Below are 20,712 nucleotides of genomic sequence, written 5' to 3'. Positions count from 1 at the left end.
GCTTGCAAGACATGGACGCTATCCAGTGACCTGAGACGAAGACAGGACTCCTTTGGCATGGTGTCTCTTTAGAGAATCCTTGGGTACCACTAGTTTGATTTTGTGATGGATGAGTGGTTGCTCATGGAGTCCCGAAAAAGGCACTTTACATGCACTGTGAGGGAGTGTCAGTTACGGCATTACCGTGATGTGGCGCGATTCCCCGAGGGTGATCTGGCTTGCAGGATCCTCATTGTCGAGGACCCAAGTGGCTGGACCAGGGCAAGGGGACACTCATGTAAAACCTGTCTGTGGTAGATAGACGGTCATTTCCGAAAGTGTGGGACTCAACCACCTGTCCCCTGGTAGATAGATGGTCATTTCCGAAAGTGTGGGACTCAACCACCTGTCCCCCGAGGAGGTTGCCAACCAGGATAACCTGAGTTGTTTCGTTGTGTGTAGGTGCGACAATGCGCTGAACCAGTACATGCTCCCTAACCTCACTTGACATGAACAAAGAGAGGCATTGTATTGTCTGTCCCAGGCAGGAGGCTGGTGTGGAGGGGCAATGTGGCAGGTGGTACACTGGAACTGGGGTTCTAGCAGCAATGGAGGGAAGTTCCATACTCAGAAATGAGACAAACAATTGGGATAGTTAGTAGTTCTTTTCCAAGTCAAGAGGACTTAAACCACTGCAGGGCAGTGTCAGAGATACCCAGAATGTTCTCCATTCTGGACAGTAGAACATCTTGGTTGAGAGTGTCAAATGCTACACTAAAATCTGTCAGAATTAATATTCTGCTTTGCCCAGAATCATTAGTCACCCAAGAAGAGTAATTTTAGAGATGTGTTGTGCTCTGAAAACACACTGAAAGGGCTCCATCAGTCTATTACAAATTGAGCAACTGGTGAGTTGGAAGGCCACAACACGCATGAGAACTTTAGACAGAAGAGTTAAGTGAGGGATTGGCTGAAAATTGTCGAGGCTGTCAGCATCACGACCAGACTTAATTATTATTGGGATTACAGAAGCATTTTTCAAAGTAGCTAACATAGAGCTGGTGTCCAAGGATGTATTCATTATTGTCATTACGGTCTGTATTATGGCTTGAAGGATTGCTTGAGAAGTGTGGTGGGGGTGGAGTTCAATACACAAGTAGTAGGCTTCATCTTACAGAGCAGATCATTAATAAATGGGGAACAAACTGGTAAAAATTTGGAAAAAAAACTGGATGGAGAAGGAAGATGGGAAACATACAACAGGAGGATGAATTTGTATCAGTTGAATTATTTCCTTTTTTAATTTTACCATGGAAAAGATGAAGGTATTTTTAACAGTCTTCAGTTAAAGTAGTAATCAGGTCAGACGCAGGCTGAAGTAGTTTATTAGCCACAGAGAACAAAACCCTCCGGTTATCATGGCCACTCTTTATTATCCCGCCATAGTGTGTACTCACTGTAGTTAGAAGCCCTTTGATGACCAGAGAAGGCCTGGGCATGCACAGTGAAGCCAGCCTTACTTGACACTCTCTCAAGGCATCAGCCAGCTGCTTTCATAGATCCTAAAGGAGACCATCCTGTGTTTTAAAAGGAGTTATTTTATCTAGTTCTGAATAATTGAGTGCTGCGTTATAGCGATCAACAAGACTATCTAATGTGGATTTAAAAGGGGAAGACAGAAAAAAGACAACAAGACTTCTTAAAGTTAAAGGCATTTCTACTCAATCCTACACCAAATGTTGAAAATGTCAAAAGCAAAAGAAAAGAAATTCAAGACACAAAGTGAATTCTTCGTATTGATATCTAGAAAGACACTATCTAAGGTAGAGTGCACAACCAACACAAAAGTAGCACACAACTATTTCATTTATTTACAAGACCGTGAATATTTTAGTATTGTTTTTTTTGTTATTTTCATTTATATTTTAGCTATATACATTTTTTGTCATGCTGCTGGAATGGCACCCTAATTAACAAACCTTAAAGTTTATATTGTAAAAACTCCAAGAATTTAGTGCTACCTACTATATAAGAACAAATAGGGAGATTTTTATCAAAAAATCAATAAGACTATTATATGGATTCAGAGATGGTCACATTTTGAAATTGTTTGTTTCTTTGGTTATACTATTTAGTACAACAACAATTTATTTTTTGCACAAGACAAAAACATATAAGGAATGCCTCAGTGGGCTTTTAACAGGCCCAGTATTTTGGCAGCCCCCCAGTCTTGACTGTCTACGAAGACGAATACAGACAAGATGTCTGTATCAACAATAAAATTGCAGGACATGTCAGACGGTAAAGAAATTCTGATCTTTTACCCTTCTTCTATACCTCCACTCATGCTATTATCCCCATCTGCTCAGTAGTTTTGACTGTGGAGTGGCTATTGATACCATCTGTGTATGCCAGAACATTCCCAACACTCACTTTTGAAGGAGTACTGCACAAAAGAGTGCTTCCTAATGATGTAAAAAATCCTGTAAAGCATCCAGTCAACCACTAGAAATACGCTTATAACACTGGCCAGAGATATAATCTGCAACATGCTCACCATCTATGAAAGAAGAGAAAGACAAGCAGAAGGTTAGTCCCATATGTCTTCAGTATATGCTGTCCTCATACCCCCCAAAAGTAAAATAAATGGATGGCTGGAGTTTCCTCTGACAGGCAGGTATACAGTAGGGACTCTCACTGGCAGGAGCAGACAAGACAAAAGGGTAAAAATAACTTTAACCGGAGAATGTAAACTACTGATCCTATGGTTCACCAGCATAGTTTGGAAAGCTTAGATGATAACTTGGCAATGCCATTAATGGATTCTTTTCACTGTGAATTGTGAGGGCAGCTAATGTGGAGCAGCCAAAGTAGAAGCTCAGTATTCACCATGGAGCGCATTTCAGATGAGTGCATGGAGAGGCTCCAGGGGAAGATAAAGTCACTGCATTCTGCCCGCCTCAATGGCAACAGGTATCTTTTTCCCTGAAAAGACAAGAGAAACAACCATTTAAAATGTCGATGAGTTCACGATCCAGCAAAGACATTAATCACCATACTTCTTTCTGTTTTGTGATGCCATGCTGAATGTGGCATTTCTTTTAGAGCTGAACAACACGGGTAATGCCCCAGCAGCAACAGAGAACACGAAGTGCACAGACAAAATGGAACACAGTATTAACAATCAGAAATGTAAGAAACACACTATACACACAATAAACTCAGTATACTGTACATTTTATTTACAAAGAACCTAAAGAAATACCGTACCTGTGAAAATGTGCCTCTTAGAAATTGCACCAGGTACCATGCTGATATTCTATTGTGTTTTGTTGCTATATCTAAGCCTGCTCTACAGCACATGCCCAGTGCTTTACCATTTCCTAAAAAGCCCAAACTGATAGTTAAATTTGTTTCTGTCTTTGACGGCATAACCATTGACTTTACTGCCAGTCAGACAACATCTTCATACTTGCATAACCAGTGTCCACTAAATATCCAATTCCTTTCACAGATTTGGAGATTATTGATTTAACAAACACCACACAGCAGCTAAGACCTTGGTGTAATCTAAAATTGGATGCCTAACTGAAAGTGTAGATTCTTTCCATAAGTTGAAGGCGATGAATGAAAAACCACGATTTGCCATTTATTAGGGTGAATGTAGAAGGTATCTAAGAGAAAGTCTTTAATTTAGCACAAGGGAAAATATTAATGTAATACTAATAAAAAAAAAGACAGAAATTAAGAAAGTCCACATTTACTTAAACATGAGCTTCTGCCCACACCTCTCAACTCTAAATTCAAAAGCCAATGGCAAGATGTAGCCATTTATACCTGCTTCCTGTTGTTATATCCCATTTGGTTTCCCTGCCACACCCTTGAATGCGTTGTACTCTCGTATCCTGGGTTTTCTTTAACTTGCTAGGAAACCACAAGTGCTTCCTGGCTGCCTGCCGTATGACATGGCCAACTCTACCATATACTTAAAGATCTCCACTACATCCAGAAGCAGAGAGGGATCAGAGCAGGCCCCATCCCTGTCTATCAGAGTGCTCTACAGGAAACAGCCTCAAAAATACTCACTTTATCAATAGAGCTATCCTGACAGAACCTTAGTCAGCGCTCAAGGGATGTGACTGTGCTATAAAATGACTTGCTCTATACACATACACATTACAATGGGGGATCTCATATAATGAAGTAGAATTCAATTCAGTTCAGCTCACTTTGCACAGAGATCTTCACTGAGTGTAGATTCAGAGTGTTGTGTATGAGCAATATGTTATGAGCAGTATAGTATAAAATTAATTATATCTACTAATTGGTGTGTGATGATTAATTACAAACATTATTTATACTTTGTTTTATTTACAAAATGGCAGAGACGCTTTCTAGCCTATTATTCAGGACTAGCTGTTCTACATTTATCTATCTAACTAATCAACTTAGACCTCAGAATTCACGATTGTAGAGTACCATGCAATGCACGTGTCTCTGTTATATGCCATTTGGTATGGGATTCATGAAAGCAGTGTTAACACTTGTATTGCTCCATCTGTTGGAATTAAAAAATGCAATGCATTTTATTACTAGAAATGTTTGTGATGCACCATCTTTTTGAATGACAGAGACATAACAACCAGATGGACACAGTCACTTATTCTTTTCTTAAAGTGGATAATCAAATTTAATTTCAATTCTTTATTGTCATGTGTACAAGTAAAAGTACCATGTACAATGAAATGCTTGCTTGCATGTGCCCCTGCAAACAATGAACATAGACAAAAAAAAAAACCCACACACAATCCACACACAATAAATAAATGAGTATAATAAGTAAATAAATAAATCCAGAATTCTAGGAATAAAAAAAGACAGTGGCAGAAGTATATGTGCAGGTAGCAGTGGAGGTGACACAAGGTTACTGATTGTTCATGGGTCTGATTGCAGTTGGGTAGAAACTGTTCCTGAACCTGGAGGTGTGTGTCCGAATGGACTTTAGTCGCTTCCCTGATGGGAGGAGGATGAAAAGTGGCAGTGCAGGGTGGCTGGGGTCCTGCCTGATACGGATCACTTTCCTGAGACAGCGTGAATCGTCAGTCATAGTCATGTTTAATCAAAACATCCATCCATCCATCCATTTTCCAACCCGCTGAATCCGAACACAGGGTCACAGGGGTCTGCTGGAGCCAATCCCAGCCAACACAGGGCACAAGGCAGGAACCAATCCCGGGCAGGGTGCCAACCCACCGCAGGACACACACAAACACACCCACACACCAAGCACACACTAGGGCCAATTTAGAATCGCCAATCCACCTAACCTGCATGTCTTTGGACTGTGGAAGGAAACCGGAGCGCCCGGAGGAAACCCACGCAGACACGGGGAGAACATGCAAACTCCACGCAGGAAGGACCCGGGAATCAAACCCAGGTCCCCAGGTGTCCCAACTGCGAGGCAGCAGCGCTACCCACTGCACCACCGTGCCGCCCTTAATCAAAACACCAAAATCAAAATCAATAACAACAGCAAGCCTTACGTTTGCAAAGTTCCTATAAAACATTTGCTTTTGTTTTTCTTTTCACTTTTCAAGTTCGGATAGCCAATCCTTTGCATATTTTCATGGCTTATACAGCATGTGCATCACGTGCCTAACAGATATACTGCATCATGGAGACTAGAAATACAAAATGGTGTCCCTCACAGAAAAAGGCACAAACTTGCAATGTGTTCACGACACCAAAGTGTTCAAATATATCAACCATAAAAGTAATAATGAATTTGCAAAAAAAAAAATCTAAGAGAAACTAACAGGGGTCTAACAGAGTCAACTTGCTTATTTTTATTAACATTGCTTATTATTCTATATACTGTATTATTTTTGTTACCACCAGTATGTCCAGTATGTAAGCAAAAATTTTCAAGAAAGATTTAAACAAATATGACATGACCTTAAATGTAAATTAAATTTACTGGGCAAACACAGTTATAATGAACAATCATAAGATTGAAACCACAAATAACATTTAAAAAAATATGAAATGAAGTACACCACCTGTTATCACAAACACACTCAAGCTAATTCATGAGTGTTGCACCAGAATAACAGAAGCAAAAAAAAAAACTTTTGCAGTAAGTGGATTTCATCCATTAAATATTTTATAAGGAAACTTTGAGCTGTTGTTTACACTCAGTATTTATTAAAGCATAATGTAGAGTAAAATTTTCTTTTATAATTCTCTGCACTAAACTTTGTAATGTGAACTTTCCTTGTTTGCCACTACACGCTAAGCTCCAATGGTCTAAGTTCATTACTGCATTTGGATGACACTGCATGCCCTTACTGACAGTGGCACTATGGACTTCTTTACACCTGATATTAACAAGCATTTTCAGTGATCTAATCAAGATCAGATAGCACTTGACACCATTATGAACCAGGCGTAAATGTCCTTGTGATTAGACAATGATTGGATCAAAGCTGTACCGCTGCACTATTGAAAGCATCCTGACCAGCTGCATCACAATATGGTCTGGTTACCTGACTTCCCAGGATTGCAAGCTCCTCCAAATGACTGTCCACACCTCTGTTAAAATCATTGGAGAAGACCTTAAACAGCTTCATACAGTGTACTCCACCCAACGTCTGAGGAGAGCTGAATACATCATCTCTGATGCCAACCATCCAGCTCATCCTGTTTTCACATCAGCCTTCTAGTAAATACTACTGGAGCCACACCACATGCTCCACCCACTTCAGGCACAGCTTCTTCCCCCAGTCCATAAAGTCACTGAACTCTTGGTAACCTGATCATACCTGGCCTGTACTGTACCCACCTGCTGTTTTATGTGTGTCTCTGCCCTAAATTACTTGTGGCACAAGAATTTTATCATGCTCTCACAGTGTATGCAACAATAAAGATCAAATCTTATCACTTCGACCACATTCAGAGGTGGTAAGAAAGAGCAACTGCATTTAATGTAAACGTAAATGTAAATGCATTTTTCATTTGCATACAACAAGCAGGTAAGTGGATTTGAAATTTGCAAGGATGTTGGCATCATATCTCTATACAGACACAAATCACATACTGGAAACTCATTTTAATGCCAGGTGTAAAAGTAGTCTGGCTACATTTTTCTTGGATACAATGGCAATATAAATTACATGGTAACGCTAGTTGTAAAGGGTGACACAGATCGCAGATGATATTCTATTGAAATACCCCAGTACTGTGTGACAATTAACAATATTCCAAGTCATATTATGTACTTATATAGTATGCTTAACCGGAGCCAATTCAGATGGAAGGGATGCATTTCAAGTAATTAGTGGCATACTTTACACTTTGCAAACCACTTGACCCCTTTTCCCCCCAGTTAGCTTTAAGAACTCTCATATGGATGATGTGTACCCACCTGTTTCTTCCTACGGGCATCAATCTCCCTGAAATATGTGCTCACATAGTTATTGTCAAAGCGCAGGTCCTCCAGATAGGAATTAGTATATGAGAAGGCTCTGAAAACGATCACAAAAAGTCAGGACACAGGACCCTCAAGCTATCTTTTCAGTCTATGCAATTTCTCATGCACACAAGGCTAGAAGAACCAGCTCTTAATATGTTCCAAATCTGCCATTTATGTTTCCAAAGCCTAAGTGCATTCCTGTTACGCTGTTTTCAGAAATTGGAATCATAACCATCTGTTTGAGTTTGTCAAGTCCACATTCCATCCTACAACACAGACCTTAAATTGTGCTCTTTTGTATTCATAATGACCTGTAATAATCAGTATGCTGAAGAGTTATAGGTCTCTATCCCCCACAAATGTCTTGAATTAACTTTTCCTTTTTAATACCCAAGACAAAATCTTAAAAAATAATAACCCTGTTTACTTTGTCAGTATCACTGAATCCAGTACTTGTTCATACAATAACAAATGTTAGGCTGAAAGAGGTAACAGAAAGACCTCTGCTGATCAAAATGAAAATCACAAATTGGATGAAAACCAGCCTGTATGATGAGATGGACCTACGAGAGGAAGATGAAGACAAATGTCACAGACAGCAGGATTCTGATAACACCCATCACCCGGCTGACTGCTGATTTCTTGCTGCTCAACCTCTCCCTTAGGTTTTCAACGATAGTGGCTTTGCTGAATTTGTTGCCCACAATGGAGCTCTGGTCAGTTTTCTGCAAATGAAACAAGAAGATTAAAGTACACTCTTAGAAATAATGGTTCCTTAATAGTACTTTGCTGGGTTTTGGGGTTCCTTTGCTTGAACCACTGCTTGAAAAGGAACTGTTTCTTTCTGTGACTGGTTCTTTGCATATGAAATTGATTCTTTCAGCATTGAAAAAGTTCCTGAAATGTGAACAAAACAGAAGTCTTTCATGTTTAGTAGGCTATTTAGCAGGATACCGAAAGATCAAGAAAGCCTAAACTTAGCCTGTGTTTTTGTATGCAGCAAGAGTTCTTTAAAAATCAGGAACCAACTGAAATTTCACAAATCTGTCATCATCTTTTCATAACCTCTTATGGAGCCTGTTATAGATCTAAATAAATAATGGTTCTGTCTGGAACCTTCATGTGGATGATTCTTTTGGGAACCAAAAATTGTCCTCCTTTGGCATTGCTCTGGAAAACTACTTTAATTTTTAGGGTGTTGGTATTAATTAGAAGATGTGGAGATGCACAATGGGCTCTTCAGCTGTAGCAGATGCACACCAAAGACTGTTAAACTCCATTCATGTCAGGTCTACCTCAGTAGACACTAGGCGGCAGTAAACTTAATTTAACACTTTCAGACATGGTAATTTATAGTTTATAGTGCCTATGTAGAGTATTCAATCCCTTGGACGCTTTCACATTTTATTGTTATACAACATTGAATCACAATGAACTTAATGTGGCTTTTGTTGACACAGATTAAAAGAAAAAAAACTCTTTAATGTCAAAAGTGAAAACAGATCTCTGAAAAGTGGTCTAAATTAATTACAAATATGCAAAAAAAAATATCTGATCACATACGCATTCACCTCTTCAAGTCAGTATTTAGTAGATGCCCACTTGGCAGCCATGACAGGTTTAAGTCTTTTTGCACTCCTATCAGCTTTGCCCATCTGGACGCTGCAATGTGTCCCCTTTCTTCATTTATTTGCTCAGGCTCTGTCAGGTTGAACTGCTTGTGGTTCAAATTTCACACAGATATTAAAAGCCTTTTCTTCACACAAAGAACCATAGACATATGGAATAATTTACCGAACAGTGAGATAGACGGTAGTAATTTAGGGACCTTCAAACCTTGGCTGGACGTGATTTCTTGAGAAATTAGATGAATGGCACTTATGAGCTTGTTAGGCTGAATGGCCTCTACTCTTCAAAATTGATCTAATGTGTTACTGTGTGGCTCCTCACTACCTCCCCCGGGACGCTTGGTGGCAGCCTCCCTGGCTGACAATGGTGCCTCACTTTCCCACAGGGTTTCATGGGAGAGGGAGTTCTCCACAACCCTGTGGGGATCTGGGATGGCCGCCAGGGGCTGCTGCATGGGTCCCGGAGCCCACCTGGACATCTCTACAGCCCCGCCTGGAAGTGCAATTAGCCACAGGTGATCAAGCACCTGGAGCAGGTGAAGAAAAATAAAAGCCTGTGTGATTTTACACGTGTCTCTGCGTCAGTCTGTACCGGGTCAGGCACTATATAGTGCCTTATCACAATATCCATATATTATATATGCGCCAGCCACTTTGTGTCTCTGCCGCTCGCGTATGTGGATTTCACTTTCACCAAACAACAAATCTTTTAATTCTCGTGGAAACGTCTCTTTATTGGGAAGAAACACTACTACTTTAGACGATCTACAAGTCTTCGACTTAAAGTTTAAATCTGAACAATATATTCAATCTCTTTTCTCTGTTCCGTTATTTCACCGAGTAATAACTTCCATTTGTTGGAACTAATGCAATCCTTACTATCATTTTTTGAGACATTTGAATTTTAGTACTTTCATTATCTCTAACCTGCTCTGCATGTTTATCGCGTCAATGTTTTTGAATTGTTTACAACGTTCTACTTTGTCATCTACTCTTTGTCTTTTATTTCCGGCCCCGGGCGTGGTTAAATCTCTTGGCACAGAGTGTCGTCTCGCGGGACATGAAAGTATCTCTCTGAAAAAGTCAAGTCTCGTCCCAGGATTTTTTTATTATAATAGAGAGATATACAGTATATAATCATAGCAATGTTATTAATTTTATCCTGTACCTTTTTTTTTTTATGCAGCTTCTGAAATCACACAGTCAACATGTAGGAGTTGCTTTTTTATGACACAAGTACTAGATTCCTGGAAATGAAATGTTTCTTAGGGGCCAATAATACGTTAAGGAACAGACCTCAGATAAGGAGTAATATTCACTGCATATATAAACTTTGTCGTCTTGCCTGCCTTGCTAGGAGAGAGGAACCGCATAATACTGTGTGTCCCAGCTCAGGGTTTCTCAACCACAAAAGGTCGTTAACTTAAGTTTAAACAAAAAAATGAGTAGTGTTTAATGTTTTAGGGTGCTACAGATTGCAGATTTCAGTCCTGCACCCAAACAAAGGGACTTTTTTTTCCCTGCATACTGGGGAGTTGAAACAACTGACACAAGTCAATTTACGAGCAACTGATAGCCTGTAACACCACATGCTTCACTAAGAACACCAACAAACATGGAGAAGTTCCTAAAATGCCCCATAGTGTCATCGACTCTGAATTCTTTTAATTCCATATCAGCCTCACATGATTAATCCCAAAAAACCTGAACCAAACAAGATACAACCCAGATTTTCAAAGGTATAGATTTACTTTTAACATGAAGCGCAGCAAAGTAATGGCTGATGTGTTTTATCTGTAATGTGGTACAAAAGAAATCTTGAAGCCTTCAGCTATAAAGACATTTGGAAAGCATGCAACTTGCAGAAGTAAATCAATCAAAATTTTTAATGAAAAAATGAAAATATTGAGGCTTCACGCAAACGTTCTAGCATGTTTGTACAAGAAGCCAGCAGGAACTCAGGGCATTGTCTCGTTGCACATTGAATTGCCAAATATAAGAAAGTACACACAATTACAGAACAGCTCATCTCGCCGTGTGTAATAGATGTGCTCACTGAAATTCTAGGCCAGTCAGCTGCCTGCAAACTAAAACATAAAATGTAGATGCAGGCTTCTACCAGCTCTGTCATCACCAGTTTGTAAGAATAACAAAAAATTATCTATATTTTAACTATGATTCCTGTCTATAATTTCATTCAATGGTGTACAGACTCAGTTGGATGATTTATCTCCCCTTTCACTTGGTAATCCAACTGTGAGATCATGCTGATTTGCAATAACCTCCATTTGAATAGGGATGTAATGTTACACAAGGTTAAGATGCCATCACAGTACATAAGACTTCATTACAATGAGAATGTACAAAATATTTATCAACAAAGCAATTCAGTAGAAGACCATACATGATCTTTTAAGAAAATGGACAGTGAGAGAAGTTAAAGCTCACCACCACAAGAGATCCAGTGTTTAAGGTAAGGAAAACCCACACACCTGGACCATCATGGATGAGCTGAAGCCCTTATCCATATTGTTCACTGATGAAGAAAAGCGATCAAATGTCTCCCCAAAGTTTGGGTCAATAGGAATCTTATCCTTGCACCAGCCAGTTGCCACTGAAAAATACAACAACAGTAAAAGAGTGTGAAAAATGTCTGCGGAAAAGCAGAGATGTCCATGCCTATTTCAAGCTCACTTTCTATAAGTAGACATTGCTTGCACAAGGAGCTGCTGCATCTTTAAATGAAAGGCATGGACTAAAGATGACTATCATAGATCACAGAGATAGTGGACACACAGTCTTACATCTAAATATTTCACATGCAAAGGAGAAGGTCATGGGGAGGCACAGCAGATGACTGATCAATGGCAACACAATCTTTTCGTTACATTCCACCCACTTCCGATGAAACCAGTCCTTGCACCGTTGAACAGATTCGTCCACAACAACTGCAAGAGAAAACAAGTGTTAGACTGAAGGTATTGAAGAATGCAGTAGCAACTGGGCAAGAGACATTTCAGCCTCTACAATATGGGATCTAATTAAAGTGCTCTGGCTAATTAGTTAATGAAAGTGCTAGTTTTGTTTTCTTTTTCTTTATTTTTTTTTTACAATTGTGGCATGCTGTTGTTAGCCACAGGCATGTGCTTTGTTAAGCAAAGCCGTATTTAGTAATTTTATAAATAGACTTTGTCTTCTTGCGCAGCATATAATTGTGGTCAATAGGGCACAAGTCCAAACATGAAACTAAAGCCCGAAAACTTACAAAATATGCCCTTCTTCAAAACACAGAAGGTTCCTGTATTTTAATTCATGTTCTGAGATTACACACATATTAATGAAGTGCTTATCCAAAGTGTTTTCACAAAAATACAAAATGGATGATTCAATCAAGGCCAGAAAGACTAAATGGACTGCTTTCATTAAGTTTCAAACAATTTTGTTTTGTTGTAATGTGTTAATTACTATTTCTTGTTGTTTTGATTGTTTTTTGGCCTTTTTGCAATGCGTGCAAGTGCAAGTCATGACATTGACACAGCTGAGCTATAGAAGGCTGCAGTGTGCATAATAAAGTGTCAGAACTTTGACTCAGTCATGGGAAATACTTTGTGAAAGGCTTTATGCTTAAGCTCAAACAAATATTTTCCACATTTTCAAAGTTTTATTTTATATCATTTCATGCCACCACTTTGTGCCTTTTTGTTGTTGATGGCGGAGACAATTCATTTCTTGTATAGCCCAAAAGCATACAAGGAATGTCTCGATGTGGCTTGAACAGGCATTGTTTACCATTGAGACCACTGCTAGCCTGTGACCACTGAAAGCTACGAAGATCAAAGTAGTCATGATTTTGGTATAAAGGAGGGTGTTGAGCTTCAGTTTACATCTAAGTTTGTGGAAAAAATCTCATTCTAAATCTCTTTAGGCTAGCTAGCAAAAAGAATCTCACTTAGTCAACACATTTGGCATGTTTATTTCGACTTTGATTTTTGGTCCGTGTTCTTATTTTTAGCTAATTGTTTTTTTCTTTTAATTTAGACTCTGGCCCAGTTAAGACTTGTCCTCTGTTGTTCTTCTTCTTCATCTCCTGCTCCATTATTTTGTGCTTCTCCCTCTTTGCCAAGCACACCTTTACTGTGATAGGACACTGGGAAAGAATTATGGGTTTTGACTCATGCTTCATTTTCTGGTTTTGATTCTGGTATTGTCCTTGCTGAATTATTAGTAACATGTTCTGTAAAATGACCTTATCATCATCCCCTGCTACTAGTCCTGCAAGCTCCTAACAGACAGACCTTACAAAATTTCTTCCATTTGATACAAACATTTGTAACATGGGATGTCCTGTCTTTCCTATTGATCATATTGCCTATCAGGCTAGTAATAAGTTAATAATGTAACCTGCCTAAGAAATAATGGGTAATTACATCTGATCAAAGCACCACTAGCCATTGGATCAAGGTGTCGAGATTACTAAATGGGCTGTCAGAAAGCAAAACCATGCAATTCTTTCATTACGTTTTCTCACTCTGGCTATGTGCAGATGCACTCTGTTGTACCGATAGATCTACTTTGTGCTAAACTGCTACAGGCACTGATTCTATTTCAAGATTGTTGGTGATTTTCTTCCACAAAACGCTTTTAACCAGCTCCATTGTGATTGTCACACACAGTATACATGAAAACTCTACCCTCACTCATCTCCATGAATGGAGAACTTGTAGTCTTCCCATGGAAAAGACAGTGCCAAAAATCTGAAATAAAATTATTTGTGTCTTCCTATTTTTGTTAATAACTCCCCTCTAAATCAAAGAATGCATATTTTATGAAAGTAGGAAGCTTTATGGCTTAGAAGAGGACAAACTCGCCTTCTGTTCCACATTTGGACAACTTCCGTGATGGTAGCAATTTTAAACCACTCAGGCAGATGTTTTATTTATAAAATTACCTAGTACAGCTTCACTCAGCACTTTATTTATAAAATTAGCTAGTACAACTTCACTTATCAGTCCTGCAGTGTCTGTAACAAAAACTGGCACACGATGATTGTGAAAAAACAACTTAAATAAAATCCTAATGTTTTAAAGGACTACCAAAAATAATAATGTTTTTATCTGTTACTTACCATGTTTTTTGTAGAGACAGTCAAGAAAAATTTATAATCTCATGTTTTCATGGAAAATGGATAGGTTCCTGATACAATATATGTCAAGGGGGCTCACACTGAACATATTAGATAACACATAAATGTCCACAAAAAAAATGTCAACTTCTGTTACATAATCGATATGTCAGGTATGTGATAGTCTGCAGTAGAAATGATCTCTTGAACCCAGGACCACTGATAGTCATGTACTGAGATGAGCCAGGCAATGAGGACACAAAACAAGCAAGGGTAAGGTACAAATGTGAAAGTGCTTTTAATAATAATAGTGTCCAAACAGTAAATTGTCCTCAAAAATTATTTAATAATCCATAAAAACAAGTGTTCTGGCATAAAGGTTAAAAATAGTAATAAATAAACAAATCCGCTAAGGAAAATCCAGAATAAAACCGTGCAGACATCTGGCTTCTTTTTATTTCGCACACTCTACCAGCCCAGCACGTCTTCGGCTCTCCATCTCCCCAGCACAAACTACTGGTGTCCTCAGCCGGTGGAGACACCAGCAGATGTGGTCCCATCCTCCAGCTTTTGTCTCAACTGCCTCCTACAGCATCTGCCATAATGCTCAAAATTGGCACTTTTACATCTAAACCGTTTCTGGCATCTATGGGATCCCTGTAAGAGAACACCTCAGGAGCAATGTTCCCTTCTCTTCTTCATGGGGCCACTGACTGCCCTTCTCACTACCACCACACTGCCTCAAACACCCCAATTTGCCTTCCTCCACTCCTTTCCTTTATTCTGTTCTCCCTTATCCCTCACTCTGACTTCATACCTCCGTGGGCACAGTGTCCTAATTACAACTCGTGAAATGTCAATGAGGAAATTGGAACCAACTGCACATTCATGTGAAAGGGGATGCAAAAACAAGTGCATCTTCAGAGCCCAAACTGTAACATTTTTATTTAAAAACCAGCCCTGCCATGAACCTTCACTTCACCACAAGCTATCCAGTCGTATGCTCACAATGTCTCAAATGCATTTTGGGTGCAACATTCTTAAATAAACCATTTACAGAAAATTCTCTTGTGAATGAAAGAGTATTGCGTTTAAAATGGGATGAAGACCTGCCATCATTCACTGGTTGTTAAAACACAATACTCTATTGCTTTATTGAGTTTTTCTTCAATAGGTTGTGAAACTGCACAACTGAATTGAACTTTTGCTTGTTAGATAGATAGATACTTTATTAATCCCAAGGGGAAATTCACATACTCCAGCAGCAGTATACTGATAAAAAACAATATTAAATTAAAGATTGATAATAATGCAGGTAAAAACAGACAATAACTTTGTATAATGTTAACGTTTACCACCCCTGGGTGGTATTGAAGAGTCGCATAGTGTGGGGGAGGAACGATCTCCTCAGTCTGTCAGTGGAGCAGGAAAGTGACAGCAGTCTGTCACTGAAGCTGCTCCTTTGTCTAGAGATGATACTGTTTAGTGGATGCAGGAGCCTGCTCAGTGCCTGTCGCTCTGCCACAGATGTCAAACTGTCTAGCACCGTGCCTGCAATAGAGCCTGCCTTCCTCACCAGTTTGTCCAGGCGTGAGGTGTCCCTCTTCTTTATGCTGCCTCCCCAGCACACCACCGCGTAGAAGAGGGCGCTTGCCATAACCGTCCAGTAGAACATCTGCAGCATCTTATTGCAGATGTTGAAGGACGCCAGCCTTCTAAGGAAGTATAGTCGGCTCTGTCCTTTCTTACACAGAGCATCAGTATTGGTAGTCCAGTCTAATTTATCATCCAGCTGCATTCCCAGGTATTTACAGGTCTGCACCATCTGCACACAGTCACCTCTGATGATCACAGGTTACTTGAGGGGTATGGGCCTCCTAAAATCCACCACCAGCTTCTTGGTTTTGCTGGTGTTCAGGTATAGGTGGTTTGAGTCGCACCATTTAACAAAGTCCTTGATTAGATCCCTATACTCCTCCTCCTGCCCACTCCTGATGCAGCCCACGATAGCAGTGTCGTCAGCGTACTTCTGCATGTGGCAGGACTCCGGGTTGTATTGGAAGTCCGATGTATATAGGCTGAACAGGACCGGAGAAAGTACAGTCCCCTGCGGCGCTCCTGTGTTGCTGATCACAATGTCAGACCTGCAGTTCCCAAGACGCACATACTGAGGTCTGTCTGTAGGATAGTCCATGATCCATGCTACCAGGTATGAATCTACTCCCATCTCTGTCAGCTTGTCCCTAAGGAGCAGAGGTTGGATGGTGTTGAAGGTGCTAGAGAAGTCGAGAAACATAATTCTTACAGCACCACTGCCTCTGTCCAAGTGGGAGAGGGATCGGTGTAGCATGTTGATGATGGCATCCTCTGCTCCCACTTTCTCCTGGTATGCGAACTGCAGAGGGTCGAGGGCATGACGGACCTGTGGCCTCAGGTGGTGAAACAGCAGCCGCTCCATGGTCTTCAACACATGTGACGTCAGAGCGACAGGCCGGAAGTCATTCAGTTCACTAGGATGTGATACCTTTGGGACTGGGGTGATGCAAGATGTTTTCCAAAGCCTCGGAACTCTCCTCTGTTCCAGGCTCAGGTTGAAGATGCGCTACAGAGGACTCCCCAGCTCCAACGCACAGGCCTTCAGCAGTTGTGGCGATACTCCATCTGGACCCACTGCTTTGCTGGCACAAAGTCTCCTCAGCTCTCTGCTTACCTGGGCTGCTGTAATTGTGGTTTGGGGTTGACTCTCTCCTATGGTGGTATCAGCAGAAGGATGGGTGGAGGGTGCAGTACTCCGAGGTGAGAGTGGGTTATATGTTGAAGCATATTGAACAATCTAGATGAGAACAGGCCATTCAGAACAACAAAGCTCGTCAGTCCTATCCACTTAATTCTTCTAATATAACATCAAGTCTAGTTTTGAAGGTCCCTAAAGTCCTACTGTCTACCACACTACTTGGCAACTTATTCCATGTGTCTATGGTTCTACGTGTAAAGAAAAATCTCCTAATGTTTGTGTGAAACTTACCCTTAACAGACTATGTCCCTGCGTTCTCGATGACCTCATCTTAAAGTAACAGTCTCAATCCACTGTACTAATTCCCTTCATAATTTTAAACATTTCAGTCATGTCTCCTGTTAATTTTCTTTTACTTCAACTGACAAGGCTCAGCTCTTTTAATCTTTCTTCATAACTCATCTTCTGTGGCCCTGGAATCAGCCTAGCTAGCCTTTTTCTTGGACTTTTTCTATCTCAGCTATGTCCTTTGTGTTAACTGGAGACAAAAACTGCACATAGTACTCTCCAGATGAGGACTCACCAGTGCATTATAAAGCTTGAGAATAACCTCCTTGGCCTTGTACTCCACACATCGTGCTATATAACTTAACATTCTTTTAGCCTTTTTAATGGCTTCTGAACACTGTCTGGAAGTTGATAGTGATGAGGTCACTGACTCCTAAATCCTTCTCATAAGGCGTACTTTCAATTTTCTTACCTCCCTTTGTGTATTCAAACCTAACATTTTTACTTCCTATGTGTCATACTTTACATTTACTTCCTTTAAATTCCCATTTGTCACAAATCTGTCCAAGCCTGTATGCTTTCTCTTTGTAATGATTAAATGGATTCTAGATTATCTGCCAATCCAGATAATCTTGAATCTAAATGCAATGCATACTTTCCACCTGATGTTTTCACTTACTTTTTTTGTAACTTTTATTCTCTAATTTTACTCCTGTTTCAGACCACACTCTGTACTGTTGATGATCTGAAGTGCTATGTTAGCCAAGGAATGAGATGCTACTGGTCAGTGCTCCTGACCAATGAATGAATGGGCTTCAGTTCAAAAGCTCATTCTTGTTTGTGAGCATATGAATGGATACCTGATATGTCCATCCATTTTCCAACCCGCTGAATCTGAACACAGGGTCACGGGGGTCTGCTGGAGCCAATCCCAGCCAACACAGGGCACAAGGCAGGAACCATATGGAATATGTAATACCAGTAACCTACATTTTTATATGGAGGTTCTGATATTGCTTGTTATTTAGTGCTGGCCCCCACTGAAGTCCACTGTATCAGGAACATTGTTATCATCATTCTCCATGAAAACATGAGATTAAATGTTTCTTCTTTGAATATCAAATACAAACCAGATAGGGCAAGTAACATATTAAAAGAATTATACTATTTGGGTGCAATATTCCTTTAAATGTGCTACACACCTAGCAGTCAATCTTCAGTTTCTACAATCTACCTGCTCCCTAGTAGCAGCACTGCAGATACTCACACTCACAACGCATCTTGGTTTTATAGCTAAACTTCTCCTGAGTGTTCTTCAGTGTAACTGGGGGTATGGTCCCTGCTGTCAGCCCATAGTTACCAAACACTTGTCTAGTGGTGGATATTGTGGTCACCACTTTCTGAGTAAAAGGGGTTGTGCTCTGTGCATTCATTCCATAGTTTCCCAAAACTTGTTGGTTAACACCTTTGAATTCCTTCTTGATGTCTTTCACCTCTTCTTCAAATTCCTTGTTCCCTTTCTGAAAGAACAAGATACTTGAAAGTTTGGACAAAATTTACATTTCACTATTTCAGACATTCCCCTATCACCAAAAGAAACTTTCTTGCCCTGTGTAGTTGTTGTTACTCTATCCATGATGCCTTGCCATCTTACAAATGTAGTCAATCCTGCATCCATGGAAATTACCTTTATACTTGTGAATAATCAGGTTAAGTGGCAGCCCCTGGTTCTACTCACCACCATTTCATTAACAATCTGCAATACGGGGGCCTGCACCATTTTAAACATCATTTTAGTGTGGTTGACAGCTAGCTCTGCTGTACATCCCATTGAGAATGCAACATCCCGTATATTGTGGTTGATGTTTGCGAGTGGACCTGTTGAACACAAAGGACAAAACATTATTACATTTTTCAGTATATTCATTTCACTTATTCTATGAATTCTACATGTTAAAGCTAGGTAAAGGCATTTCAGTGCAGTCCATCGAAATGATGTAAACATCAATACTCTGAAAAGTGAACCAAAAGAAAGGGTTGATACACACCAGGCCATGTTAAGGGTGACCTATCACAAGGTGAAGTCATTAAGGAGCTGCCATAGAAGAGAGCACAGTGAGAAAATACATAACATGAAATGCGTTGGACCATGTGACACCTGTAAACATGGACATGTGCTATCACTGTATTAGGGTAAGATCAGCAGATATGTAATTTCCTAATAAGAAAAGGGCAGGTGTTCTGCAAATGTCACCATTGATACTGTCCTTTTTTGGCTAAAACCAGTTCATGAAAGCCTTTCTAGTCAGTATCTACTGTGGCCAGTTGCAGGAATGACAGGTAGCAGAAGGATGAAAGTTGGGACACCAACCGGACTGTTCCATTGAAAGTCCAACTAAAGAAAGGTCTCTTGGTATTGCACAGCATTTCTTTAGGCAAAACATAGGAAAAAGATATTCGTCTCTTGGCACCAGAAATAAAGGTCGTTTCACAGGAGCTCCATCCAGTAAGATGTCGTCTTAAAGGCAGCCAGGTTCTTATAGTGGATGAATAGGAAGGGGCGGGGCTAAGTGCTGTCACTGGGCAGTGTCTCAGAACAGAAAGGAGAAAAAAATGTTAGTGGCGGCTCCCCAATTCACCCTGGTGGGTTGTCACATACCATGATCACGCCCGTAAGGAGATCCTCTGATGCACATGCGTGATACTAGGGGAGGATTCTTTGTCCACTCCTCCATAAATAACTGTTTTATACTGTATGTGCTGTAGCTGATGGAGTTCTGCACACTTTATGCCACACGTTCAGATAATTTAAAGATCATTTAGCTGTGGACTCTGATCTAGATATTCCAAACCTGTCCACTTCACATTTTTGGGCCATCACAATATGGACTGTTGAGACAGTGTGGACTGAAAGAAATATTTTTTGAGCAGAAGAGATATAAAATAAGGTCTTTCTTGGGGATAAAGTAGAAGTGATAGTTTTGTTTGGTCAACACGAGGTTGATTCTATTTATTTAGCGTTTCTTATCATGAAATTTATTGTTAATTTGTAAACGTCATTGAACCCATATGTATGTGCTTTTATTTCTAGGGTCACAATTTGGGACTTGATTTTCATGGTTGTGGCCATTGTTTATAACCACATCATCCATTGCTGGCTACACGACTGATGTCAGCACAACACATGACATTACCATGGCATCATTATAAAACTTGGTGGCAGGGCCACCTCAAAGGTACAATGCACTCCTAGGCAAAGTTGGATACATTTGGCCAAAAATCACCCCCCATGAAGTTGTCAAGCAAGGAAGATCACTGCCCTCACGATTGCATAACACGTCAACAAGGGGGGGACTTTGGAGACTGACACCCTTGCAATCACATATGATAAAATGTTTTGGTGCCCCAAGGCCAGTGCCTACTTAGCTTATGCCTAGAGCCAGCCCTGGTTGGTGGTGCAACATGTGGTTGGAAGACTAAGCAGTAAAAG

General features: G+C 40.2%; 1 protein-coding gene across 1 annotated transcript in view; it reads right to left on the bottom strand.

Moving 5' to 3' along the window:
* dcst1 (DC-STAMP domain containing 1) overlaps positions 1–20,712 on the bottom strand; it is a 75,193-nt gene that overhangs the window by 7,406 nt on the left and 47,075 nt on the right. Inside the window, exons 5-12 of the mRNA XM_028796197.2 lie at positions 18,961–19,100; positions 18,490–18,742; positions 11,883–12,026; positions 11,571–11,692; positions 8,018–8,175; positions 7,403–7,502; positions 2,869–2,964; positions 2,413–2,539 (exon numbers count right to left, since the gene is read on the bottom strand). Coding sequence (XP_028652030.2) covers positions 2,413–2,539; positions 2,869–2,964; positions 7,403–7,502; positions 8,018–8,175; positions 11,571–11,692; positions 11,883–12,026; positions 18,490–18,742; positions 18,961–19,100 — 1,140 coding nt within the window. The remainder of the gene's footprint in view (positions 1–2,412; positions 2,540–2,868; positions 2,965–7,402; positions 7,503–8,017; positions 8,176–11,570; positions 11,693–11,882; positions 12,027–18,489; positions 18,743–18,960; positions 19,101–20,712) is intronic.

The sequence above is a fragment of the Erpetoichthys calabaricus genome, chromosome 3, assembly GCF_900747795.2.
Source record: "Erpetoichthys calabaricus chromosome 3, fErpCal1.3, whole genome shotgun sequence".
Taxonomy (NCBI): domain Eukaryota; kingdom Metazoa; phylum Chordata; class Cladistia; order Polypteriformes; family Polypteridae; genus Erpetoichthys; species Erpetoichthys calabaricus.
The sequence above is the reverse complement of the archived record's forward strand: the minus strand, read 5'-3'. Positions and strand labels throughout refer to the sequence as shown.